The sequence below is a fragment of the Sceloporus undulatus genome, unplaced genomic scaffold (genome assembly GCF_019175285.1).
Source record: "Sceloporus undulatus isolate JIND9_A2432 ecotype Alabama unplaced genomic scaffold, SceUnd_v1.1 scaffold_17, whole genome shotgun sequence".
In the NCBI taxonomy this organism is placed as follows: Eukaryota; Metazoa; Chordata; class Lepidosauria; order Squamata; family Phrynosomatidae; genus Sceloporus; species Sceloporus undulatus.
Window position 1 is genome coordinate 2,891,524 of NW_024802939.1, and position 22,156 is coordinate 2,913,679.

The window sequence follows — 22,156 nt, forward strand, 5'->3', positions numbered from 1 at the left end:
TATTATTATTATTATTATTATTATTATTATTATTATTATTATTATTATTATATTTTATTTATAAAGTGCTGTAAATTTGCACAGTACTGTATAGTTTACACAGTGCTGTACAGTTAAACTGTTGAATTCACTACTACTGTATAAGATTTAGTCATGACTGTCAACTTGAATACAGTAGCTTTCAAAGGGGAACAGATAAATTAATTGAGGATAAGGCTATCAGTAGTTACTAGTCATGATGACTATATTTTACCTCCAGTACAAGAGGCAGTGTGGTTTGTGTGCCTTCATGTCTTTGATGACTTATGGTTATCCTAAGGCAAAACAACCTATCACGGGGTTTTCTTGGCAAGATTTGTTCAGAGGAGGTTTGCCTTTGCCATCCCCTGAGGATGAGAGAGTGTGACTTGTCCAAGTGGGTTTCATGGCCGAGCTGGGAATTGAACCCTGGTCACCAGAGTCGTAGTCCAATGCTCAAACCACTGTGCCATACTAGCTCTAGGAGTTGCATGGTTTGCCCGCCCCTGTACCAAGAGGAGGTCTTTAACCTAAATAGAATGCTATCAGTACAACGTAGGCCCTATACAGACCAGCAGAAAGCACTGGTCTGTGGCCAGAGTCAGGGAGCAGTGTGGTGACACTGGATGCCCTGACTCTGCCCCCATGGTGCCATGATGGCGTGCACTGAAGGGGCATCATAAAGCCGTGCCGTCATTGCTGTGGCACCCCTTGGATGGCGCAAAAAGGAGCCTTTTTTGCATCTCCTTTTTGCGGCCTCCAGAGGCCAGATCGGGGCCGCGGTGTGAGGTTGTCGCGGCCCCGATGCAGCCAAGAAAGGGGCGGCCTTCTGTTGCTCCTTAGAGGCAATCTGTACAGTCCCTTGGTGAATTTTCCTGTAAGAGTTACTATACTTTCCCACCTGCTACCTGTATGTTTGTGTGTATTTTGGGTAAGCAATGTCCTCTAACTTGATATTTGTTTTCCAGTATGTCTTGTCTGTCCTGAAATTCACCTACCCTACCCTTTTCCAAGGGTAAGTATAATTTTAAAACTATTCTTTTAAAAAATAGAGAGAGAGAATCTTAATCAGGATATTACTGTTAGTACAGTATTACATATAACTTCCATTTTCTTTCACCTAGATACAGTTTTATATTTTGTTCTGCTACATGCTTCCTACTTCTGCTTTCATCACTCCCTTCTTGTGTGTCCAAAACTGCTGATCCATATGAACACATCTTCCACCAGCCTCCTCTCTTTAGCTAAGGGGAAAAGGGGTGTATAATTTTCTAATAGCCTGCCCATTAAACCAAGAATCTAAATCTAATTATTACTGAAATGTAGAGTAGATTCACTGAATCAATAGCTGGATAGTAAGTCACCACTTATATTAATCTCACTGATAAACCGGTTCTATTTTTGTTAAGACTGGCAGTTGGATTTTGGCCAAGGACACCAATGAATTCTACTAGATCCTATTGAGGGAACATTCATCAGCTCTTCAGAATCACTGTCAAGCAATTACAAAAGAAGCTCACTGAGTTCTTGTTATTGTAGATTGTGGTCTCAAGACGGTATTGCATAGGTCAAAAACACACTGCAGAAACAATCCAGTTTTAGACTGCTTTAACTGCCCTGGCTCAGTGCTAGGTGATTCTGGGAACTGTAGTTTTGTGAGACATTTAGTCTTCTCTCTCAGAGAGCCCTGGTGCCACAATAAACTACAATGCCCAGGATTCCCTAGCACTGAACCAGGGCAGTTAAAGTGGTCTCATACTGGATTATTTCTGCAGTGTGTTTTGGACCATAGTCTGGTAAATCAAGTAAGACTAGTCTCACGTTTCTTAATATATAGCAGTATTAAATATGAATATTTGCCTAAATTTTGTAAAGATACCAGATCCCATCTGATGTTTGAAGCTAAAACACAGTCAGCCCTGGCTAGTACTTGGATGGGACACTGGCAACAGGTACCAGATGCTGTGGCTATAGTTCAGAGGAAGGAACTGGCAAAACCAGTTCTGAGTATTCTTTGCCTATGAAATTCATGAGATCACCATAAGTCAACAGGCAGCTTTCAAGGCACGTACAAACATTTTTCAAAGAACTTGGAAAAGGTTGTATAACTCCCAGAATCCTCCAGCCAGTAAGGTGTGATCTTTCATAATTAACACAAGTGGTTTTTTTTTCTTTTTGAACAGTCAGAGTTTTAATAAAAGCAGATACAGTAGCCCACCGTTATCTGTTGTTTTGCTTTCTGCGGTTTCAGTTACCTGCAGTCAGTTGTGATCCAAAAACATTGCCAGTATAGGGTTTGGTACTCTCTGTAGCTTCAGGCATCCGTTGCAAAAGGTCTTGGAATGTATCCCCACAGATAAGAGTGGAGTACTGTCCTTTGCATGTATAGTTGGCTTTCCGCATCTATAGATTCTGGATCCACAGATTCAATCATTCATGGCTTGAAAATGTGTATCTGATTCCTAAAAACAAATATTGATTTTGCCATTTTATATAAGGGACTACACTTTACTATGCCACTGGATATAATGGGACTTGAACATGTATTTTGGTATATGCAGTGGGTCCTGGAACCAAACCCCAGCAGATAGCAAGAGCCCACTGTATTGATATGTGTGTGGCTTAAATGTTCAGTATGTAGTATTTTTTTCTTACCATCTAATAGCAGACCAGTCCCCTAGTACACTGTGGGATCTTCCCCAAAACACCACAGGAAGTACAGTCACCCCTCCAAGTCTGCGGACTTGAGATCTGTGGACTTGAAAATCTATGGAGGGGAGACTACCATTAATCCCAGTGCACGCACCCCATTCAAGCCTATGGGGCTTGAATATGTGTTGGATTTGGAACTCACAGGGATGTGTGTGTCCAGAATGGATCCCTTGTGGGTTCCAAGGAGCAAGTGTAGTTAAGTGAGAATTAAAGGTATTGCTTGGGGTCTGTGTGCACAAGATAGATGACTGGTGTTAAACAATTCAAACAGAACAGTTTTAAAAGTTTTAGTATGTGAAATTCACCATCACAAAATGTGATGATGGCTATAAAAAGAAGACTGGGAAAATTTAATACATGTTAATGTATCAGTGATTGCTTGCACACTCCCAGACTCAGAGTAAGGCAAGAACAACCCCCTCTGAACAAATCTTGTCAAAAACCACAATGGATTTGCTTTAGGATCACCATAAGTTGGAAATGAATTGAAGGCACACAGCAACAACACAATAGTGCAGGGCAGGGTGACCAGACACCCTCCTTTTCCAGGACATGTCCTCAGTTTCAACCTTCAGTCCAGGAGGAAGTTCAAAATGTCCTCCATTTTGAGCATGACAAAGAAGCATGAATTTACTTTAATATTAGTGTTTTAAACTTTTATTTGGTCATGTCCTATATTTTTCTTGAATGCTCTACATTTTGTGGAGCCTTGTCCTTCTTTGTGGTTATGACAACTGGTCTATGTGGTGCAAGGAGGGCTTGTACCTCAAATCCTTCTAGCTGGCTTCCAAGCCATCTAGTTGGTGGTGGTGGGGCACAGGCTGCTAGAATGGATGGGCCTTTCCTCTGATTCAGTAGGGACTAGTGTTTTCATTTTATCTGAAGCATTCATATATGCCCTTCAATCCAAAAGGTACCTAGAGCAGTTATAAATAATTAATTTGACAATCTCTGCTCTTAGCCTTACAATCTAACTAAATTATGTCCCACATGGAAAAGGGAGTGGACAAGCAAGAGATGGAAATTAATGAGCAGCTGATTCCCAGGACAATGGGGATGTGTTCGTGGTTGCTCTTCCTCCTCTGCGGTCATAACAGTAGCACCTGGAAGCTGGAGGGGAACCTCTCAGCAGTGTGACAGAGGTGGACCTGTCTTCCTTCCCACTCCTTTTGGATTTTTGGTATGTTCGTTTTGATTTAATTTTTCATCCAACAGCTTTATAGGTTTTCTGCTATAAACCGATCTTAGGGAAATTAATATTTGGGCTACAATTTCCAGAAGCCTTTCATAGTCAAGGGATGTACTAATTAGGAGATTTTAGGAGTTGTAGTTAAAAAAAAACATTCCCAAGATTTTCCTGTGAGTGTGTTCATTTGCTTGTTCTTTCCTCTCATATGCCTACCTTTCTTGATACTTAAGTATCTCTATTCCTCTGTGTCGCTTAACCAGTACAATCTTATTATAATCATTACATTACCTTGTGTTGTCCTGTACTATACTATACTATACTATACTATATATTTGTTTTATCTGTTTTTGTTCTTCAGCTGAAAAAACTCTTAGAATGGGTACACAACAAGAGGAACTGTCCTTGGCAGCAGGTTTACAATCTAAAAAGTCCCATTGTGTTGGAGAAGTGTGTGTGCGTGTGTGCGCGCGCATGCAAGGGAAGAAGCAAACTCAGTGACCATTTGTTACAATTACAGCATAATTCACAAAGAGGAGCAGCTAAACTGATTTGGCATCTCAGTATAGTGAATGAAAGCCCTGATTATCTCCTCTCCTTCTGGTGCAGCTTAATAAAAATATTAGAAAGGAACCTCTGTCTTGGCAAGTGTTCAGTTCTGATGATGCAAAAACCCCCACAGATATTGTTGCCCTATATTATTCAGTAGTGGTGACGTGAACACGCACGCTTCAGCGTGTGCTTGTTCATGTCACCTCCACTGAATAATATGGAGCGTGGTCTGTGAATGGTCAAAATTGCCCATATGGCAGGTCTACTGTATGTGTGAGGATTAAGATAGTCCTGACCCACAACAGTGGTTTGCTAAGGGCCACTCAACAAGTGCATACTGCTTTTTTCTGACACACATAGTTTTATACCAGATTCTTCAAATTAATTGTAGAGCCGAAGTTAGGTTGCAAATTGGTGGAAATACCAAAGACCTAAATCAAATTGTTAGTCCCACTTAGAGTAGACCCATTCAGCTAATGGAAAACATTTACTTACTGAGTTCTGATTGATTCAATAAATCTATTCTACTTGAAATTAAGAACCAGGTTTAGATCAAAGTGTTTTCAGTAACACTTGTGAAAATGGCTTTGAATAAAGAGAAAAGGCTCTGCTCCCTTGACCTTGTAGCAAGTGAGATAGATCTGATATTCAAGATTCTTGTAACACATAGTTTGGTGGTTTTTCTCCATTTCATCCACAACTTTGGCTATAGTAAGATATGTCTACTACCGCCTCTGAAGCAGCTGAAGTTGCATGCTGTTAAGGAGCATAAAGAGTATAGAAAGCTGCTTTCTCAGACCATAGTTTTCTATTATCTATACTATATGCAAAGTATGTGGCTTGCCACCAAATTGAGCTATAGCAATTCCCACTGCCAATTAGATTTTGTTGATGTTTATATTGCATTCCCAGTGACTTAAAGTGCCATATAATCAGGCTGACTATATCTTCTGAAAGAAGCTACAGTATGATTAACAATGATTAACCTAGGCTAGGTTAATTGCTTCAGTTCAGAGTGGGAAAGTGATTATTGCATGTTTCAATTTCAGATGGCAGACACTAGTAGGTGGATTTCTCCTACACATTTCCTGGAAGATCGGCTGGGTGGAAATTTGCATCAGCTCAAGGTGTGATGAAATGGCAAAATCAGAAAGATACAGTTCTGCTTAGTGTGCTGTGGAATTCTTATTAATATCAACTGTCACCTTATCACAGATTCTGTTTTGTACACATTTGTGTATGTTTCTCTTAATGTTGCAAAAACATCAAAATTAGATACTTTTTAAAATCCAGACAAATATTTTACATGCCTATTGTAACTGGAATCTTTCCTTAATGTTTTTACACCATACATATAGATATTTCATGATCATACGATAGCATGCAGTTTCACCAATTTTCTGTGTGCATATACATTTCTTTCCACTCTCATCCTATTGTGTATCAGTATGGCAGATAATTTCATTTACCAAATGCCAAAAGCAAATATCTTAGCATTTTGTATCAGATGCAGTTTCAAACTGTAAATTTTTCATTTTTAGAAGTGCCTAAGATCAACACTCAGCCTTCTAATAACTCTTCCCAATAATGAACAGTATTTTTTTTAATGTTTGAAGGAATATTTGGTTGCTTGTGGGGAAATATACTCTGATGTTTAAACAAGAAAAGTAAATCTCCAGTTACTGTCAGTACTTTGGTTTAAAGTTTCCCAACAGCAAGTAAAATTACTTGATAAAACATGGCTTTATGGCAAAAGAAGTTGTTTCATGTATTCATATGGTGCAAATGGACCCCAAATAGGCACTTTGTGGTAAATGTTTAATATGAACTTCTGTTCTTGTTACCCTAATGCATACTGTATACACTTGACCCTTTGTATCCACAGATTCTGCATCCAGAGAACTATCCATGGCTTGAAAATATTCACATACATAAATAAAGAAAGCATATCATATCTTGATTTTGTGATTTCATATAAGGGATGCACCATTTTACTACCCCATTGTATATAATGGTATTTGTGCATCCATGGATTTTGGTATCCACAAAGAGTCTTGGAATCAAATTGCAGTTGGATATCAAGGGCTGACTGTATGTATACAACACTTGTTCTTGTTACCCCTAATACTTGATTCAGCAACTGTTAAGGGGCCACAGTTTCTGAAGGACCTCGGAATGCTACATCTCCCAGCTACAATATTTTGATTGATTTGTTTTTTTTACCTTGGGTGTCCTCCAATGCCCCCTAAGTGATCTGGGGGTAAATTGCACCACATTTTTAGCCCCCTCTGGGTTAATTTAGACACAAAAGAGGGCTTTTAAAAAAAGTGAGCCAGAAGGAGGCATCCAGATTTTCTTGTTCAGAAAAGAAGCAGTGTTTCATAGCTTCGATAATTTTTATCTGTTATTGGAGTTGTTCAAAACTCCACTAGATGTCAGGCTAACCAAGAAAACATAATTCCCAGCTCTATACCTATGTTGATTATTAAAAGATGGGAATCAAAGCACAGCATGTCTGACAATCAAGAGTCCCAGAGGACTGCTTAGTGTTTTTAGGCTGTAGTATGTTTAAAAGTTAACATTAGCAGTTTTTTCTGTTTGCTTCTGAGCCCTGTTCAGATAATACATCTGAGATGGAATTGTCAGAAAAAGACATTAAATTTCTGTACAGGCTGCAAATTGCAAATCACCTTCAAAAGAAGCTCCATGTAAAATATATTTCAGTAGTCCATATGAGATATTACCAAAGTATGGAAGAAATAGGTTATTTTTTAATTATTTATTGAAATATTTGTATCATGCCCTATATCATATGATTTCAGGGTGAGTGAAGTTGGAAACTACTTGAAGGCACACAACAACAATAATTAAAACCACTTTAAAATATTTAAAACAATTTAAGGTAGTAAAGATTTGGAACAGTCAAAGAATATCTTAATTAACAAGTTAAAACACTTTTAAAACTATGATGATGCAAAGCAGAGATAGGTCACTTCATAGGAGGAACAGGCCAGTTATCTCCTGCAAGGGCCCGTGCTTCCTGGGCACATCAGAATGCCATTTCCGGATACCATTTTATACATTTTTCAACAGTTGTAGCCATTTTTAGGGGTCTGAGGCTGTAGAGAGCCTCTTGGGTGATGAGTTGAAACCATGTTTGTGTGCAGTTTGGGAGCATTTTCAGATGAACATCACTCAAATATTGCCTTGGAATATTATTATTATTATTATTATTATTATTGGAAAGGGGGTTTGGCAATTTCTGGAGATGGGTCCATATAAATGGGCTGCCTTTGGCCTGTACTTTCCCCATACCTGATGTACAGATTTGGATGAGTCCACATGTTTTAATTAGAATACTATTTTAATGTTGATACTGAAATGAAGTCAGGATCAGCAGCAATCAGACCTCCAAAGGAAGGATATTCTACAGCCAGGGCACAACAACAGATTCTTCAGCTAGTGTGTTGCTCCTATATGAAGGCTTTATGTGAAAGGCATAGCTAGTTTATCTGGCATCTCTGGTTTATCTGGTCTCTTTCAGCTCTAGGATTCTATGATTCTGTGAGATATGGTGAGAGCAGTGGGCAGATGTAATAATGTGTGCAGCTGAACGCTGGACAGAAATTAAGGTGGAAGTGAGAAAGAGGAAGCCCAGCCAGAAGGATGTTACAGAAATCAAGTCGTGATACCACTAGGGCATGGACCAGAATCTTGGCAGTAGAGGCAGAGAAAAATGGTCAGATTTTGGCAATATTGTATAAAAAGAATCAAAAATAAAACCAAGACTACGAGCTTCCTGGACTGGTCAAATAGAAATATCATCAACAGAAACAGAAAAGTAGCATTGAAGAGTAGACTTAGGTGGAAAAACAAGAAGCTCTGTTTTGGACAAGTTGAGCTTCAAGCGTCAATGCCGCATCCATATGCCTAATGGTACTTGAAATTTAATTCCAGAAATTTCTGGAGTTGAAACTCACGTACCATTTACTGAATAAAAAAAGAAACATGAATTATGGCTAAAGGTTTGTGTGTGTCGGCATATTGTCAGAAAAATGGGTTAGCTAGATAAAGTTCAAGGACACATCAGTGTAACCTGGTTTAAGAAAATGTGACTGTAGAAAAACTCAGAGGAAATATATAGGGGTAGAAAAAGTCAAGATATTCATTTAGACCTAGAGGGACTTTAAGATTTTAAATTTTAAATTAAATCTACCTCATATCTTCTCAAAATTATCTCATCATTAGTACAGTATTCACCATTTCTGTACCCTCAGATCTGTTTATTGCAGGATGATGATGTTACAATCTATGTAGTTTATAAAGTGTGCTTTTAGTCTGTATAGATTATTTTTATTGTTTTAAATTGTATTTAAAAATTGATTAATTCACTTTTCAGTCAGCCCCATGGTATCCACGGATTCCTTATGCACAGATTCAACCATCCATGGCTTGAAAATATTTTTAAAAATACATAAATTTCCAAAAGTAAACCCTGATTTTGTCATTTTACACAAGAGACACCATTTTACTATGTTTTTGTATTTAATGTGACTTGAGTATCCATAGAGTATGGCATCTACAGAGAGTCCTGGAATCAAACCCCATTAGATACCAAGGACCCACTATACTTGTACACTAGTCTGAAATCCTGGGAAATGGGGTGGGATATAAATATTTCAATAATAATAATAATGACAATAATATTTCTTGGAATTTGATGATTCAAGCTGTAGTGTCCACCAAACTATGAACCTCTCTCCCTGTCCTACTGCTCAAGGTGGTTAGGATAATGTGGAGAAAAGGAGAGCTACATCCACTGCCTTGACCTCATTGCAAGAAATGGAGGGGAGGGGGTGGAAGTGTAAGAAATAAATAAAGAGTGCTGTGCAAATTAATACAATGGGCCCTTGATATCTGCTGGGGTTTGGTTTCAGGATCCCTCGTGAATACCAGAATCTGTGAATACTCAAGTCCCATTAAATACAATGACATAGTAAAATGGCGCCTCATATAAAATTTATACTTGGAATTTATACTTTTTGGAATATTTTCACTCTGTGAATGCTTGAATCCATGGATAAAAAAATCCATGGATACAGAGGGCCAACTGTAAGTGGAGTGTGGTGCAGTTTCTCATCCTTTTCACTTAAGTGGTGTATTTCTTCCTACGTGTGAAGAAATATTTCAAACTGTGCCATAAGCATAACAGGCTCTGAGTCTGATCTGTGTTTGGCTTGATATATGATAGTGATGATTGGTATTCAAGTATTTCCTGTCGTTAGACATTTTTTTCCAGCACTGAAAAAAGGAGCCCTTTTGTGCAGTTACTTCATGGGAACAGTTCTAATGGCCCTTTCCACTACATTTGGTATTGGACATGCTAGAATTTCAGGGATTCCTAATACTTCACATTGTGGTCAGTGATCTCTGTTTTCTGTACAAAGATCTAGTTCTCAGGCTCTGCAGCTTTATTTTTCCACTGTTACTGAAGCTAAAATTGCATTGCTTGTTTTGAGTAGCCATATGATTTCAAGTTAGCTGCAGTGGAATTACAGTAGATGCCCGGTTGATTCAGATAAGTTTCCACTATGACCAGTGGCCTTAAAAAGTATTATAGGATACACACTTAATCAATTGGTTTGGGTAATTTCAGTGCAAGTTAAGCAGGAAGAGATTCCTGCTTTTTAAAAAGATTACCCTAGGTATTCATTCAACAGCATGAATGACCAATAAAACTCAATAATTCTTTACATATACACTCTACTCAGAAGTAAGCCCTACTGAATTCAATGGCACTTCTTTTCTGTTACTGTGTGTAGGATTGCAGCCTATCATTAGAGGTTGGTAGTTTCAATGTAGGGTGTAAATACAAAGGTACCAGATCCTGTCGGTCTTGGAAGCCAAACAGGGTCAACCCTGGTTAGTACCTGGTGTGGTGCTGCAGGCTATATTTCAGATAAATGAACTGGCAAAACCACCTATGAGTATTTCACCTAAGAAAACCCTATAAAATTCATGGAGCTGCCATAAGCTAAAAGACAACTTGAAGGCATTTTTCTGGGCGTGGGAATGTAACTGTTCTAACTGCAAGATCAATTTGTTTTTATAGGTCTGAAGTTCTATCATGGCTTCCAGCTTCTGCACTTTTTGTGGGCATTATTTATTCAGGTTCCAGGGCCTTATCCAGATTGGTAAGATATAGATATAAGTTGGGTCCGACATGCCTTTTTATTGTCTGACATGCCTTTTTATTGTCCGTGCTAACAGGTTTGTTTTTTAAACCACAAATTGCATGCTAAGGGTAAAATCATTGACTTAGTCGTGAATGTAATTTGCAAACTTCCAAATACTTCTGGAGTCTTTATGCAGTATCAACTTAGAGGATGCAGTTGCCAGATCTCCAGGCCTGGCCCAGAACCTTCAGTTTGTGTGAGTCATCTCTAGGTGGGAGACAAAGATGCAAATTCTCCAGTTTGGTGGGCTCATCTCCAGGCAAGGGGAAAGGACTGTGTACAAATCTCTAGCTAGCTGGAGAGCAACAGCTTACTACCATTTTCAAGTCTTAATTGATTTGTTGCTGCAACCTGCAAGGAGTCTCTAGGAGGTCTGTGGATTTATTGTACTTAGTTGCTTTATCCTTTCTTCTGAGTTGCTGTGGCACCAGGGCTCATCCTCCACATTGCTGTGCATCCTTCTTCTGTTTAAAAGCAAGTAGGCTAGATCAGTGGTGTCACTAGGGGTGTGTGGGAAGTGCAGACCACACCAGATGGCACCCTAACAGAAGTGACACCAATGTTCCTCAAACATCTGCCTTTAGGCAGAAATGAGCTGTGGCAGTCACCTGTATCTCTTTAAAATGCTGAAGAAATGGGGCTCAGTGGGAAGAGAAAGTATAGGCCCCTGGTGTTTTTTTTTTTAATTTGAATTTAAAAATTAGACATTTATTTTTTCAACTTCCAATTCTATGATTCTATGATTCTATGATTCTAAATAGAATTTTATTTGCAAACACCATGTTTTACCAAAATTTCACTTTAACCTCATAAAACTCTGTACAGTATATGTAAATGCATTTATTGTGTGCCTATGATACTGTAATTTAAATGTATCATTTTAATTTTGCTAGTTGTTTATGTCACAACTATATCAGTGATATATGGAATTTGTAGTTTGGTGAGGTACCAGAATTCTCTGATAGAGCAGGCTGAACACCTCACCAAAGAACAAATCCTGGGATTCCACAGGATGTAACCATGTGGTAGTCCACACTGGCCAAATAAAGCGGCTTGTAACCTCTTTGATGGTGGGATGTTTAGACGAAGCACAAGGTGAAACCAGGTGGAAAGCAAATGGAAGCCGCGCTCTAAGGCTAAAAACCAGAGCAAAAAGAAGCTGGGATACTCCAACTTAATATACACCATCGCCTGGCACCAGTACGGAACTGCGGCAAAGCAAAAACACAATAGCAAATAATGCAATGGATGTAACTACATCATACACAAACAAGACAGTCCAACCGGGGGGCATGGAATGAAGGGGGCATGTATGGGGGCTTCCATAATTGTGCTTTGCAAATGTATCACTTGGTACAACAATGCATCAAGGCACTGTACAAGCGATGCATCAAATGTGCAACTGTGTGCAGGCGTCCAATGGAATGGCATCTGAGCAGGAAGAGGGAGATAATTGGAGGTCACAGGTGGTGTGGTGTGCATTTATGGGGGGAGGTGACAAAAAATAGAACCACACAGCTCGCAAACTGAGTGGGTTTAAAGGGGTTCTGGATAACTTCAAGGAGGTTAAGGACATCACTGGCTTCTAGTTAGGATGTCTATATAACACCTCCAGTACCAGAGGCAATATACTTCTGTATTTCAATTGCTAGGTGATTTTAGAAGGATGATGCTGTTTCCTTCATGTACTGCTGGCAGGCTTCCCATAGGAAACTGATGGACCACTGTGTAAATAAAACGTTAGATAGGCCTTTGTTCTAATCCAGTGTGATTGTTCTTAATCAGGAAGAATCATAAAACTGGCTAAACGTTCTATCCCAACCAGGCTACTGTCTGTTGGACTTGTTCCTCCTTAGCTCTATGTGTCTGTGTCTGCCTGCCTATTTCTTTTCCTTCCTCCAGAATCTAGTTTTGGAGCTGAATGGAATTTTCATAGCCTTTATCATGAAGCTTAAAATGTATTGGTGGGAGAATGGGACTGAAGAGACGAGAACTTTCCCCTCCTACCTGGCAAGCCCAATATACTGTGCTTTCCTTTATAAAAGACTAAAACTACAAAAATATAACCAAAGATAGTTAACATCTGGTGAAGGTTAGCAGAACTAGGCAATCTGGAGCCATTGTTGGCAGGAGAACACATTTCTCTTAGCTCAAGTAAGAGCCAATAGCACAACGGTTGTTGTGTGTGTTAATGTGTCTGCAGAAAAGGAAGAATGTAAAGTCTGGTGTCAGCTTTCCTAGGAAACCATTGTTTTTTGAGTTTCCGATTATTGTGCTCTAGCATAATAGGCCTATGTTAGATGCTGGTCTCCTTTTAACTTTTTCACTCAGCAGAAGAAGAAATGGAAAGCAGCCCAACAATGAAATTAGGTTTTTGTTTTGATCCTGGTGAAATTAACTTGCTGTCTTTACATCTGGTTTGTCTCATTGTTTGTTTAAAACTGTTTTTCGCAAGTTCTTACATATTTAAAAAGAACCTTATATAGCTACTGTACTCTTAGATCCAAGCAGTTTGTTAATGCCTAGCCATATGTTACTTTTGTAATATAAATGTTATCAGGGAAAAAATTGAAAGAATAGAAGGTTGTTTATACAAAAGAAAAAAATCTAAAATTGAATTTTGAAGAAGAATTTAAAAGAAGATTCCCTGATATCTAATAAAAGTATTGCCATAATCCAAGTATTCAATTTTATATAAAACTGTTTGTCTGGGACATGCCTTGAGTGTTTTTCTTACAAGATAATTTAGAAATTGAATGGACAATCTGTGTCCTGAAGGCCAAATCCAGCGGTAAAACCCTCTTCTATATGCCACTTTTCTGTGTGCTCCATCACCCTTCAGTCAGTGACTGAAGAGGGAATATGAAGGAGATATAAATATTTAAATATCCAGCTTTTTAAATTTCAAAAGTATTTATAGAGCAAAATGTAGCAACACAGCCCTTTGTTTCGTGACATATTTCAAAATAGACATGTGAGCAGTTGCACTATGCATTGTATGCCTGAAAACTGTTGTCCTAGAGTAAGAATGGAAGGCTAGGGGACTACATTGGTCCCCCAGGAGACCATGTTTTTGGGCCTTCTTGCACCATTTAGGACCAAGCACAGGTCCACAACAGAAAGTGAGTGGAAGTCACATTGTTCACATGTTCAAAAAAGGCTTATGGGACCTAAATTGGTCAGGGGACGGGATGCGATAGAAATGTCTCCCAGGTCCCCTAGAGGGCATTTCTGGGCAAGAATGTATTTGAAAAAAATCACAGATTTTGCTTTTACCCTTGGAGGATTCAGACAAGGTGGTGGAAGTATCTTCCATATACCCATATATATGCCTCATTTGGAGGCTTTTTTTTTTACCCTGGGGGGCACAAAACTCTGCCTATCTCTGTGCTAGAGTCTAAATTTTGTCTAAATCATGAAGCCTCGCAAAATGAAATTGGACTGCAAGTACTAGCAGCTCTAGTAATTGCTAATGGTGAATGATGCTGGGGATTTCAGTCTGCAACATTTGGAGGGCTACCTGATTTCCTCCCCAGTTTTACACTTTAATAGTCACATTTTCTATATTCTTTCCATTTTTGACACAGATACATTTCTGGAGTGATAAACCAATTTATTTTTCAGGACATAATCTGCAGTATATCATTCCCTCTATCTTCAGTGTTCATACTGTGTGTGCTGATGCCTAGCTAACATCACTCTAAGAGGGAATCCCAACATTTGGAGCAGAACAAAAAACATGTTCACCAATTAATTTCAAGTGGGGCAAAGAGAACTCATGAAACAACCTAATGATTAGTATGCATGCTCAGGAACTATAGAATACCAACTCCCTTTTGGGATAAGAGTGGAGAAAGAGAAATGTATTACCAGGGAGGAAGGAGAATAGGATGGAGTGATTGCATTTCTGATTGAGAAGCAGTGACACCTGTGGATGAAGAAATAGGATAATTAAGGAGGCAGAAAGGAAGAGATGGAAAGGTCCTTAGAGTATCACAGGCGTGGTACAGACCATCCAAAGAGGGCAGCCTGCCGGTGCCTGTTTTTCTGCCGGAGGGAAGCCGCAGCTGCCAAACCGCGTGGATTCCCGCCAGCGGAAAAAGAACCCTCGAAAAGCGGGTTCTTTTTATGCTGCAGTGGCTGCGTAACAAGTGTGCCACGTAACAATTGTTACGCCCTCGTCACATGCTAGATTTGACAAGAGCGTCATGAAAGGCCCTTCTGTTCCGGGCCACAGTCTCAAAGACTTAGACACAAATGGATAAGAGATGAGGAAACTTTGAGTCACTAAAAACTACTTAAACCTGTCACTGTTTCTCTCTATAAGATACCTTTAACTCTTAAAGTGCTGAGTGTTGTATTTTTAACAACTGCAGCATTTTGTTGTGACTGCTAGTTCTATGGTTCTGTTTCATACAAGAAAGTTTTCCCTATTCTCTCAGTGCTAAATACCATACTGGGCAAAGCACGGTAGTTATGCTGACAACTGAAAGGTACAGTTGTTAGGTACCAGAAAGCGAGATGAGAATAGGAAGTTGATTTCTTTGCTTGCTGTACTTTCCTAAATTCTCATTATCTTAAAGTTTTAAGAAGTAGACATAAATATCGATGCTGCTTCTTTCTGTCTATGGGTGATAATACTGCAGGTTCATAAGAAAATGCCTAGTCTTTAGTATTACCTCATAGAAAAATGAGTAAGTAATAAAAAAGTTGCTAATTTTATTGGTCGCATTTTCTTTCCTGGCAGCCAATTCCTATCTTTCTTACCTTACACAATGCTGCAGAAGTTATAACATATGGAATCGAAACATTTGTGCAGAAAGAGGTATGGCAAAATTGATTTCTTGTAATGTAAGCAGCCTGTAGCAAGGCTTTGTAAATTATTAAATTAGATTCCATATTTTCTTATTTGTGCTAAATAATCATTTAAAAAAACCCACAGGAAATCCATCACATGTGTTCATCTTGGAAATGAAAATTGAACTATTTGTCCAGTGATAATAAATTATTCTTTGGGAGGAGTGTGCACTTTGGAGTACATAAGAGAGAAAGAAGGAGAATCTGTATGATACAGGTTGTCATTGTAAGGAACCATAAATAATAGGCTTTTGTCAAATCAAGTTTAGGGGGAAATAGCATTGATCTAGATCCAGAATAAGGGTTGTATCCTGTGCTGGTGGCTCCTTAGTGAAAGGGCTTCCTAGGTTTATGTTATCATACTACTTAGAGCTTGGAAAAGATTTCTTTTTAGACTATCACTCCCAGAACCTACTAGTCAGCATGGCTAATGGCTCTGCAAACTGGGCAAATCTGAAAGTCCCCAAAATTAACTTTTTCAAGCTCTGGCCCTGCTTACTACAGCTCTTTGTATCATATCCTGTTCTTCTTGAAAGGATCAAGAGCAGATTTTCAGGAATGGGACTTAAGTGACCAGGCAGGATCAGTAAAAAGAATGTGTGTGAATTTATGCAAATAGAAGCTCCTTCTGTTGAGGCAAAACCACCTTAAGACCCATTGAAATAGAATAAAGAGATAGTCATGTCTAATTTAAGTCCCATTTATTTCAGTGGGAATTAAGTGTAATCTGTCTTGACCTGGATTAGTTCATTAATAAACCAGATTTTATTTTCCCAGTTAATCTATGCACCGGAAAGACCTTTTGTCAGGTCATTTTACAGTGGAGCAAAGGTGGGTGACTCTTGGAGGCTGGAGGCCACATTGATCCCTTAAGAAACCTCAGAGGGCAACAGCCCCTGCAAAAAATAGATTTGCTCCTCCAAATGTAATTCAAATACCCTCTATGATATTTGGGGCTATTTTGCCATTTTGTAGCTCACCTTCAGCCATTTTAGGCCTAGGAGAGGCCTTTTTTACATCAGCAAATGATCTGAAAGTCAACTTTTCAGTTACTCCCTGTTAACAGAAGGACCTTCCTTGAGCCTAAAATGGTCCAAAGGGCCAAAACATGGTGAAACTGCCCCCATGCCCTCTAGGGGACACTTGGAGGATAAACATATTTTTTTTTTCCCCCCCCCCCCCCCCCCAATATTTTGGGACCTTGATGGTCTTGGTGCAGCCCCGCATGTCACCTTCAAGCTGTACTTTTCTGTATTAGAGGAATTTTTAAAAAAATTAAAAATTCTGTTTATTTTCTGACATTTGGATGGATTAGGAAGGAAGAAAGCAGATATAAATTAAGGTCGGGTAGTACTATACCAGCAACATCCATCCAGATCCCTGAACAGCCGTTCCACAGCCACAAACTTCATAGCAGTCTTTCTTGGCAGTTCTAAAGTTTCAATCACCTTCTCATCAGATTGCTGAAACATATGAAACTTGGGAGATGCTCTTGGGAAGGGAAAGAGCATCTTCAAAAACCTGGCAGTAACATCATATGTTCATCCTCTTCTAACAAAGGAGTGAGGGAAGCTAGTGCCACAGTAAGGTGAGGGGACATAATAGCCATACAAGGATGGGTGCAGGATGAATGCTGGCTCCACATTTGGTTTCTTGTGTTGAATACAGTGTGCTTGAGTTATCTTTCCCAAGAACACTTCTTATTCAGTATTTTATAGTACTTAACTAAGAAGTTGGTGTCGGGATGTTGCCTGAGAGCAACAGAAAAGGAAGAGAATAATAAATGTTTATGTAAATAAATAAAATAATATCTTTTATTTGGATTTCATTTCACTGCCTTTCATTCTTGTACAGGCTGTATTTAAGAAGCAATTAAAGATGAGTTACCTGTTTTACTATAGGTGCCACAATAACAGAGAACCTATTTTGAAAATAATTGAAAATCTGGATACATAAAATCTATCATTTACTTACTTTAAAAAAAAACATTTTAATCCATCCCTTGTTCTACAGACATCAGAGTAATGCAGGAATACTGTTGGCCCTCTGTACCCACAGATTAGTTTTCCATTGATTTAACCATCTACAGTTTGAAAACATTCCCCAAAGATATAATTTCCAAAAGCAAACCTTGATTTTGCTATTTTAAACATGAGAAACCATATTACTATGTCATTGTATTTAATGGGATTTAAGCATCCATGGATTTTGGTATCCATTAGGGGTCCTGGAATCAGACCCCAGCAGATACCAAGGATCCACTGTATGGTTTTTTGTGAGGTTTTCGGGCTATGTGGCCATGTTCTAGAAAATTTTCTTCCTGACGTTTCACCAGCATCTGTGTATATTAAAACAACAAAATAAGACAAGAAAAACTCCAAGCACATCAAATACAAATAACATTTTATTTTCTTCACAGCAAATATCTGCCATAAAGATATGTAGGTAAGTTTCAGTGTGTAAGATTCACAGACATCCATAGAAGTCTATCTTCTTGACTAACTGAACAATTGGTTCTTGAGTCAGCTATGAAACTGCTCTTCACAAAACAAGTAATCAGTAGTTAAATGCAGAGAAGCTTTGAATATGAATATCAAGCTATGCAGAAAATTGGATTGGCTCCATAGACAAAGGACTGAAGCATATGGCCCTGATTGTGCCAGGACTACGGTGACCACACGGCCAGCTTCCAAAGCGGGATGCTGCTGCAGTCCCAAGTGGCTTCTTTTTAACTGCAGTAAAATTTCTTTTTCTGAGAATTTTGAAAGGACTCAGAATTTTATATTCTTTATTTGGATTTACAAATAATTTTGAGTTTTTGGATAAACAAAGTTCCAAAAACAGAATTTTAGCTCTGTGTTTATATTTTTTAAAAATATGGAAGAGTTTAAAAGAAACTGGACAAAAAGATGATTGGCCTATATCTAGTCTCAGTTAATTTGTATCGTTTGAATCACAGCTATCTAAGTGTTGACTTCCTGTTCAGCAATTTATTCAGTAGGTCTATTCAACTGGATTTGGGCCATTGCTCCTAGGCATATACAATGGGCCCTTCCCTTACATGGGGATCCATTCTGGAACCCCCCCCCCCGCGTAAGGGGAATTCTGTGTATGTTCGAGCCTCATTGACGATAATGGGGCTTGTGCATGTGGTTGTGCGCAGTGCGCGCACCATGGGCACATGCACCATTACCCCTTCTGAATGTGCCAAGGCTTCTTCTGGCGTGGGGTTCCAGCGTATGCTGGTCTGCGTAAGGTGTACCCACATAAAACGAGGGTGCACTGTAGAACTTTAAGAAGATATTATAAAATAGTGACTGAGTAAAATACATTGAAAACATGAAACCGTTTTTAATTTTGTATTTAAAAGGATTTAAGAAGATAAATTAAGAAAATATTTCAGAGTAGTTTTGCATCACTATAGTTATTGAAGTCCATTGCTAATGCTGTTATTCTATAGATATGGGATAGGCAACTTTAGGTCTCCACATTTCTTGGACTGTGGCTCCCATAATATCTTGCCAATCAATGTGCCAGCTGTGACTAATGGGAGTTGTAAGCTAAAAACATCTGCAGGGGCATAGTTGCCCACCTCCAGATGGACCACGAACCACAGGCCACAAAGGGCTCATGGTATCTCTTCATCTGTGGGTGAAGATAAAGAAGGAACAAGGACTATTATGCATTTTTGAGGTACTTGTCGGAAGCATAAGAGAGAAATATTAATATTAGTAATTATATTTTTAAATCCTACAAAAATGTATTTGTAATTCCACTAAGAGTGCATGTCAATGCATAATAGTCACATGGCATTTTTCTTCAATACAGAATGCTGATTCTTCTGGTAGCAGCAGGTTGCCTTCCCTTATATGACCCACAGGTAGGTTGGTTGGTGTCAGAACAAACTCTGAACATACTGTGAAAGCTCCAGACCATTTGTATGCTGTACCCAGGAAACACACCTAGCTGAACTTTTCCACCAGCTGGTGTTCAATAGGTGAATATTTTCACTTGATTGTTGACTATTGAGAATGAAAAATAGTATGGAAATCTGAGGAATAAACACAGTCTACAGAGCAGGGTACCATAGCAGATGATAGAAAACTGTTGATCAAAATCAGCTTTGGGCATTTATATACAAACAACAATTAAATACTGTAAATGGCTTTCGTGGGAGATAAAGTCCTTTCCCCTGATAAACCATTATTTGTATGGATGCTTTTATAGCTGAATTCCCTCCTCCAATTTTTTTTACAACATTGGCTGTATTTCCATCTATTATTGCTTACCAGTAGATCTTCTTGAAGTTCTCTGTACTTTATACCTCCCTCCATTATTGCACATTTTACTAATTTTATGTGGTATGTAACCCAATACTGTCTGTCCCTAATGAGAACTATATTCAGCAAGGCTTACTTCTAAATCACTGTAAATACTGGGACTTCTTTCCATGCCCACTTTTCTAAGCAACTGGTGTTCCAAAGCATGTGGTTGTCAGCAAATTGGATTAGAAGCAGGGACACCCAGATTCCAGTCTCTAGTTGGCCATGAACCTTGCAGGGTGACCTTCACTTTCCCTGTCTCTCCGCCTAATCTGCCCCTGAAAATGGAGAGGAGCGCTTTGAAGAAAATGTGGGATATAAGTATAACAAATACAGAAATAGCACTCTAGAAAGGCCCCTCATTTCTCCTCTTAGATGTCTTTCTGTTGCCATGCATTGCATCTCCCCATAACTGGGCTCAATCTCCCATTCATCTAAGAACCTTATTGCATGATGTTGTATCACTTCCATTCTCTCTCCAGAGGGAGATGGTCGTAAAAGCATGTTTTTTTTCCAAAAGGATTTTTTCCAGTACGACAGAAGACATGTTTTGTGACCATCTCCCTCAGGAGTAGAATGGCAGTGCTTCAAGGACATGTGGAGAGGTAAACCAAAAACCACTTCTATCTTGCTGCTTCTCATCTTACTTACTGCAATAAAGGTGTAATTTCCTATCTCATTTTGGTAAATTAGCTTTGAATCTTTGTTGTTTTTTGGGGATTTTTGGTTTTAATAAATTACTTTCTGGATTTTTTTTTTTTTTTTGCTTTTATTATGAATGTTTCTCATGAAAAGACAAACTAATAATAGTTTAACCAAATGTTTAAAATACAATTGCAGTCTTAAGTCATGCTTAGCATAGAAGGAGAAGGCTCATAGTGATATTGAATCACCAGTCTGCATCCAGATTCACTCTCTTAGATGAATAAGAGGAGGAAATGGATGGCAGTGGCGGCAGCACTTCTGTGCTCCTTGCTGTAGAAAGAAGCAAGGGGGAGAATGAAGAACATGACAATGCAGCAGTTGTACCTCCAGTATCCTGTGTACACTTTTCAAACAGGAGGAGGAAGTGCACAGTGATGTTTTGGAGTTGTCTTTGTATAGGTGATTTCCACATTCCACCTCTCCACAGTACTTTGGCTCCCAGAACCCTTGGGAATACTAAAAAAAAAAAACCCGAAACATCTGGGTGCTATGTGTTCTGCCACTTAAGGCATTTGCTTCACTTAGACCTATTATAGCAGCAGCCCTGACCACAACTGCCATGATCCCTCACCTCTGGCTATGCTTTTCAGGTCTGATGAGAAAGAACTACAGTTCCAACAATAGCTGGAAAGCCATATGTTGTCCAAACCTGTTACATAATTTTAAAGCAGTCTTGAATTGAGCTAACCTCTTCTTTCTTTAATTGTTATACAGAAATATATGTGTATGCCTTATTTTATTTATCTTGTTGGCAACACAAGAAAAAGGACATGCCACCAAGTAACAAATAAAGGAAATTGAAATTGAGACAAAGCAATAATCCATTCTACCAGATTTTGTTCTTGCATTCATTATTTCTTGAAACTCATTATGAAGGACTTGTTTATGTTTTTTATACCTTGACATTTTATTTTGCAGTTTGATACAGATGGCTATTTTTGGGCTTTCATGCATGTGCTATCTGTTGGTAAGTTTTTAATAAACTAATTATGAAAAAAATAAACTTTCAGACATCTATGTAGCTAGCTGTTACTCATTTTAATAGGGTTTTGGACTGATGTTCCCAGTTTTTTGGCTTTTGTCCCTTGGTACAATAGCCAGCAAATTGTATAAGGAGAGTCTGTTTGCATTGCTTTCACTTGGAACAGAAGCTATATTATGCATTCTTTCTGAAGGCATATAAATGAATCCAGTTTTGTGTTGAATTGTGTGACACCCTGAAAGTGGAATCTTAAACAAATATAGGTACATCAACACGCTAAAAATTTTTGGAGAGTAAAGAGCATTAAAGAGTGGGAACATGACTAGAAAAGGAAATTTTGATCAATTTTTAGAAAAATAAATACATTAATAGAAAATGAAACACAAAGTAGCTTTTTCCTAGAGAAAGTAGATTTTAGCAACAATGACAACCAAATCTAGATTGCTCCTAAAATCTACTTTGGGGCAAATTTAAATTGTTCCCCAGTGTACCACAATATGATTCATGTACTGTATTTCATTCACAGGTGCTTACAAAGTGTATCATAAGTCATGGACACCTAGTTCCCTAAGGTAATGTATTTTTG

At 38.6% G+C, this 22,156-nt stretch overlaps 1 protein-coding gene across 3 annotated transcripts in view; it reads left to right on the forward strand.

The window, feature by feature from the left end:
• LOC121917424 (transmembrane protein 241-like) overlaps positions 1-22,156 on the forward strand; it is a 47,745-nt gene that overhangs the window by 2,958 nt on the left and 22,631 nt on the right. The window contains exons 2-9 of one of the 3 annotated variants that reach the window (XM_042443375.1): positions 987-1,033; positions 5,518-5,595; positions 10,581-10,662; positions 15,452-15,529; positions 17,981-18,006; positions 19,390-19,441; positions 21,507-21,555; positions 22,097-22,142. In XM_042443375.1, the coding sequence (XP_042299309.1) occupies positions 987-1,033; positions 5,518-5,595; positions 10,581-10,662; positions 15,452-15,529; positions 17,981-18,006; positions 19,390-19,441; positions 21,507-21,555; positions 22,097-22,142 (458 nt within the window). The remainder of the gene's footprint in view (positions 1-986; positions 1,034-5,517; positions 5,596-10,580; positions 10,663-15,451; positions 15,530-17,980; positions 18,007-19,389; positions 19,442-21,506; positions 21,556-22,096; positions 22,143-22,156) is intronic. The other 2 variants (XM_042443376.1, XM_042443377.1) reach the window with 2 other exon arrangements.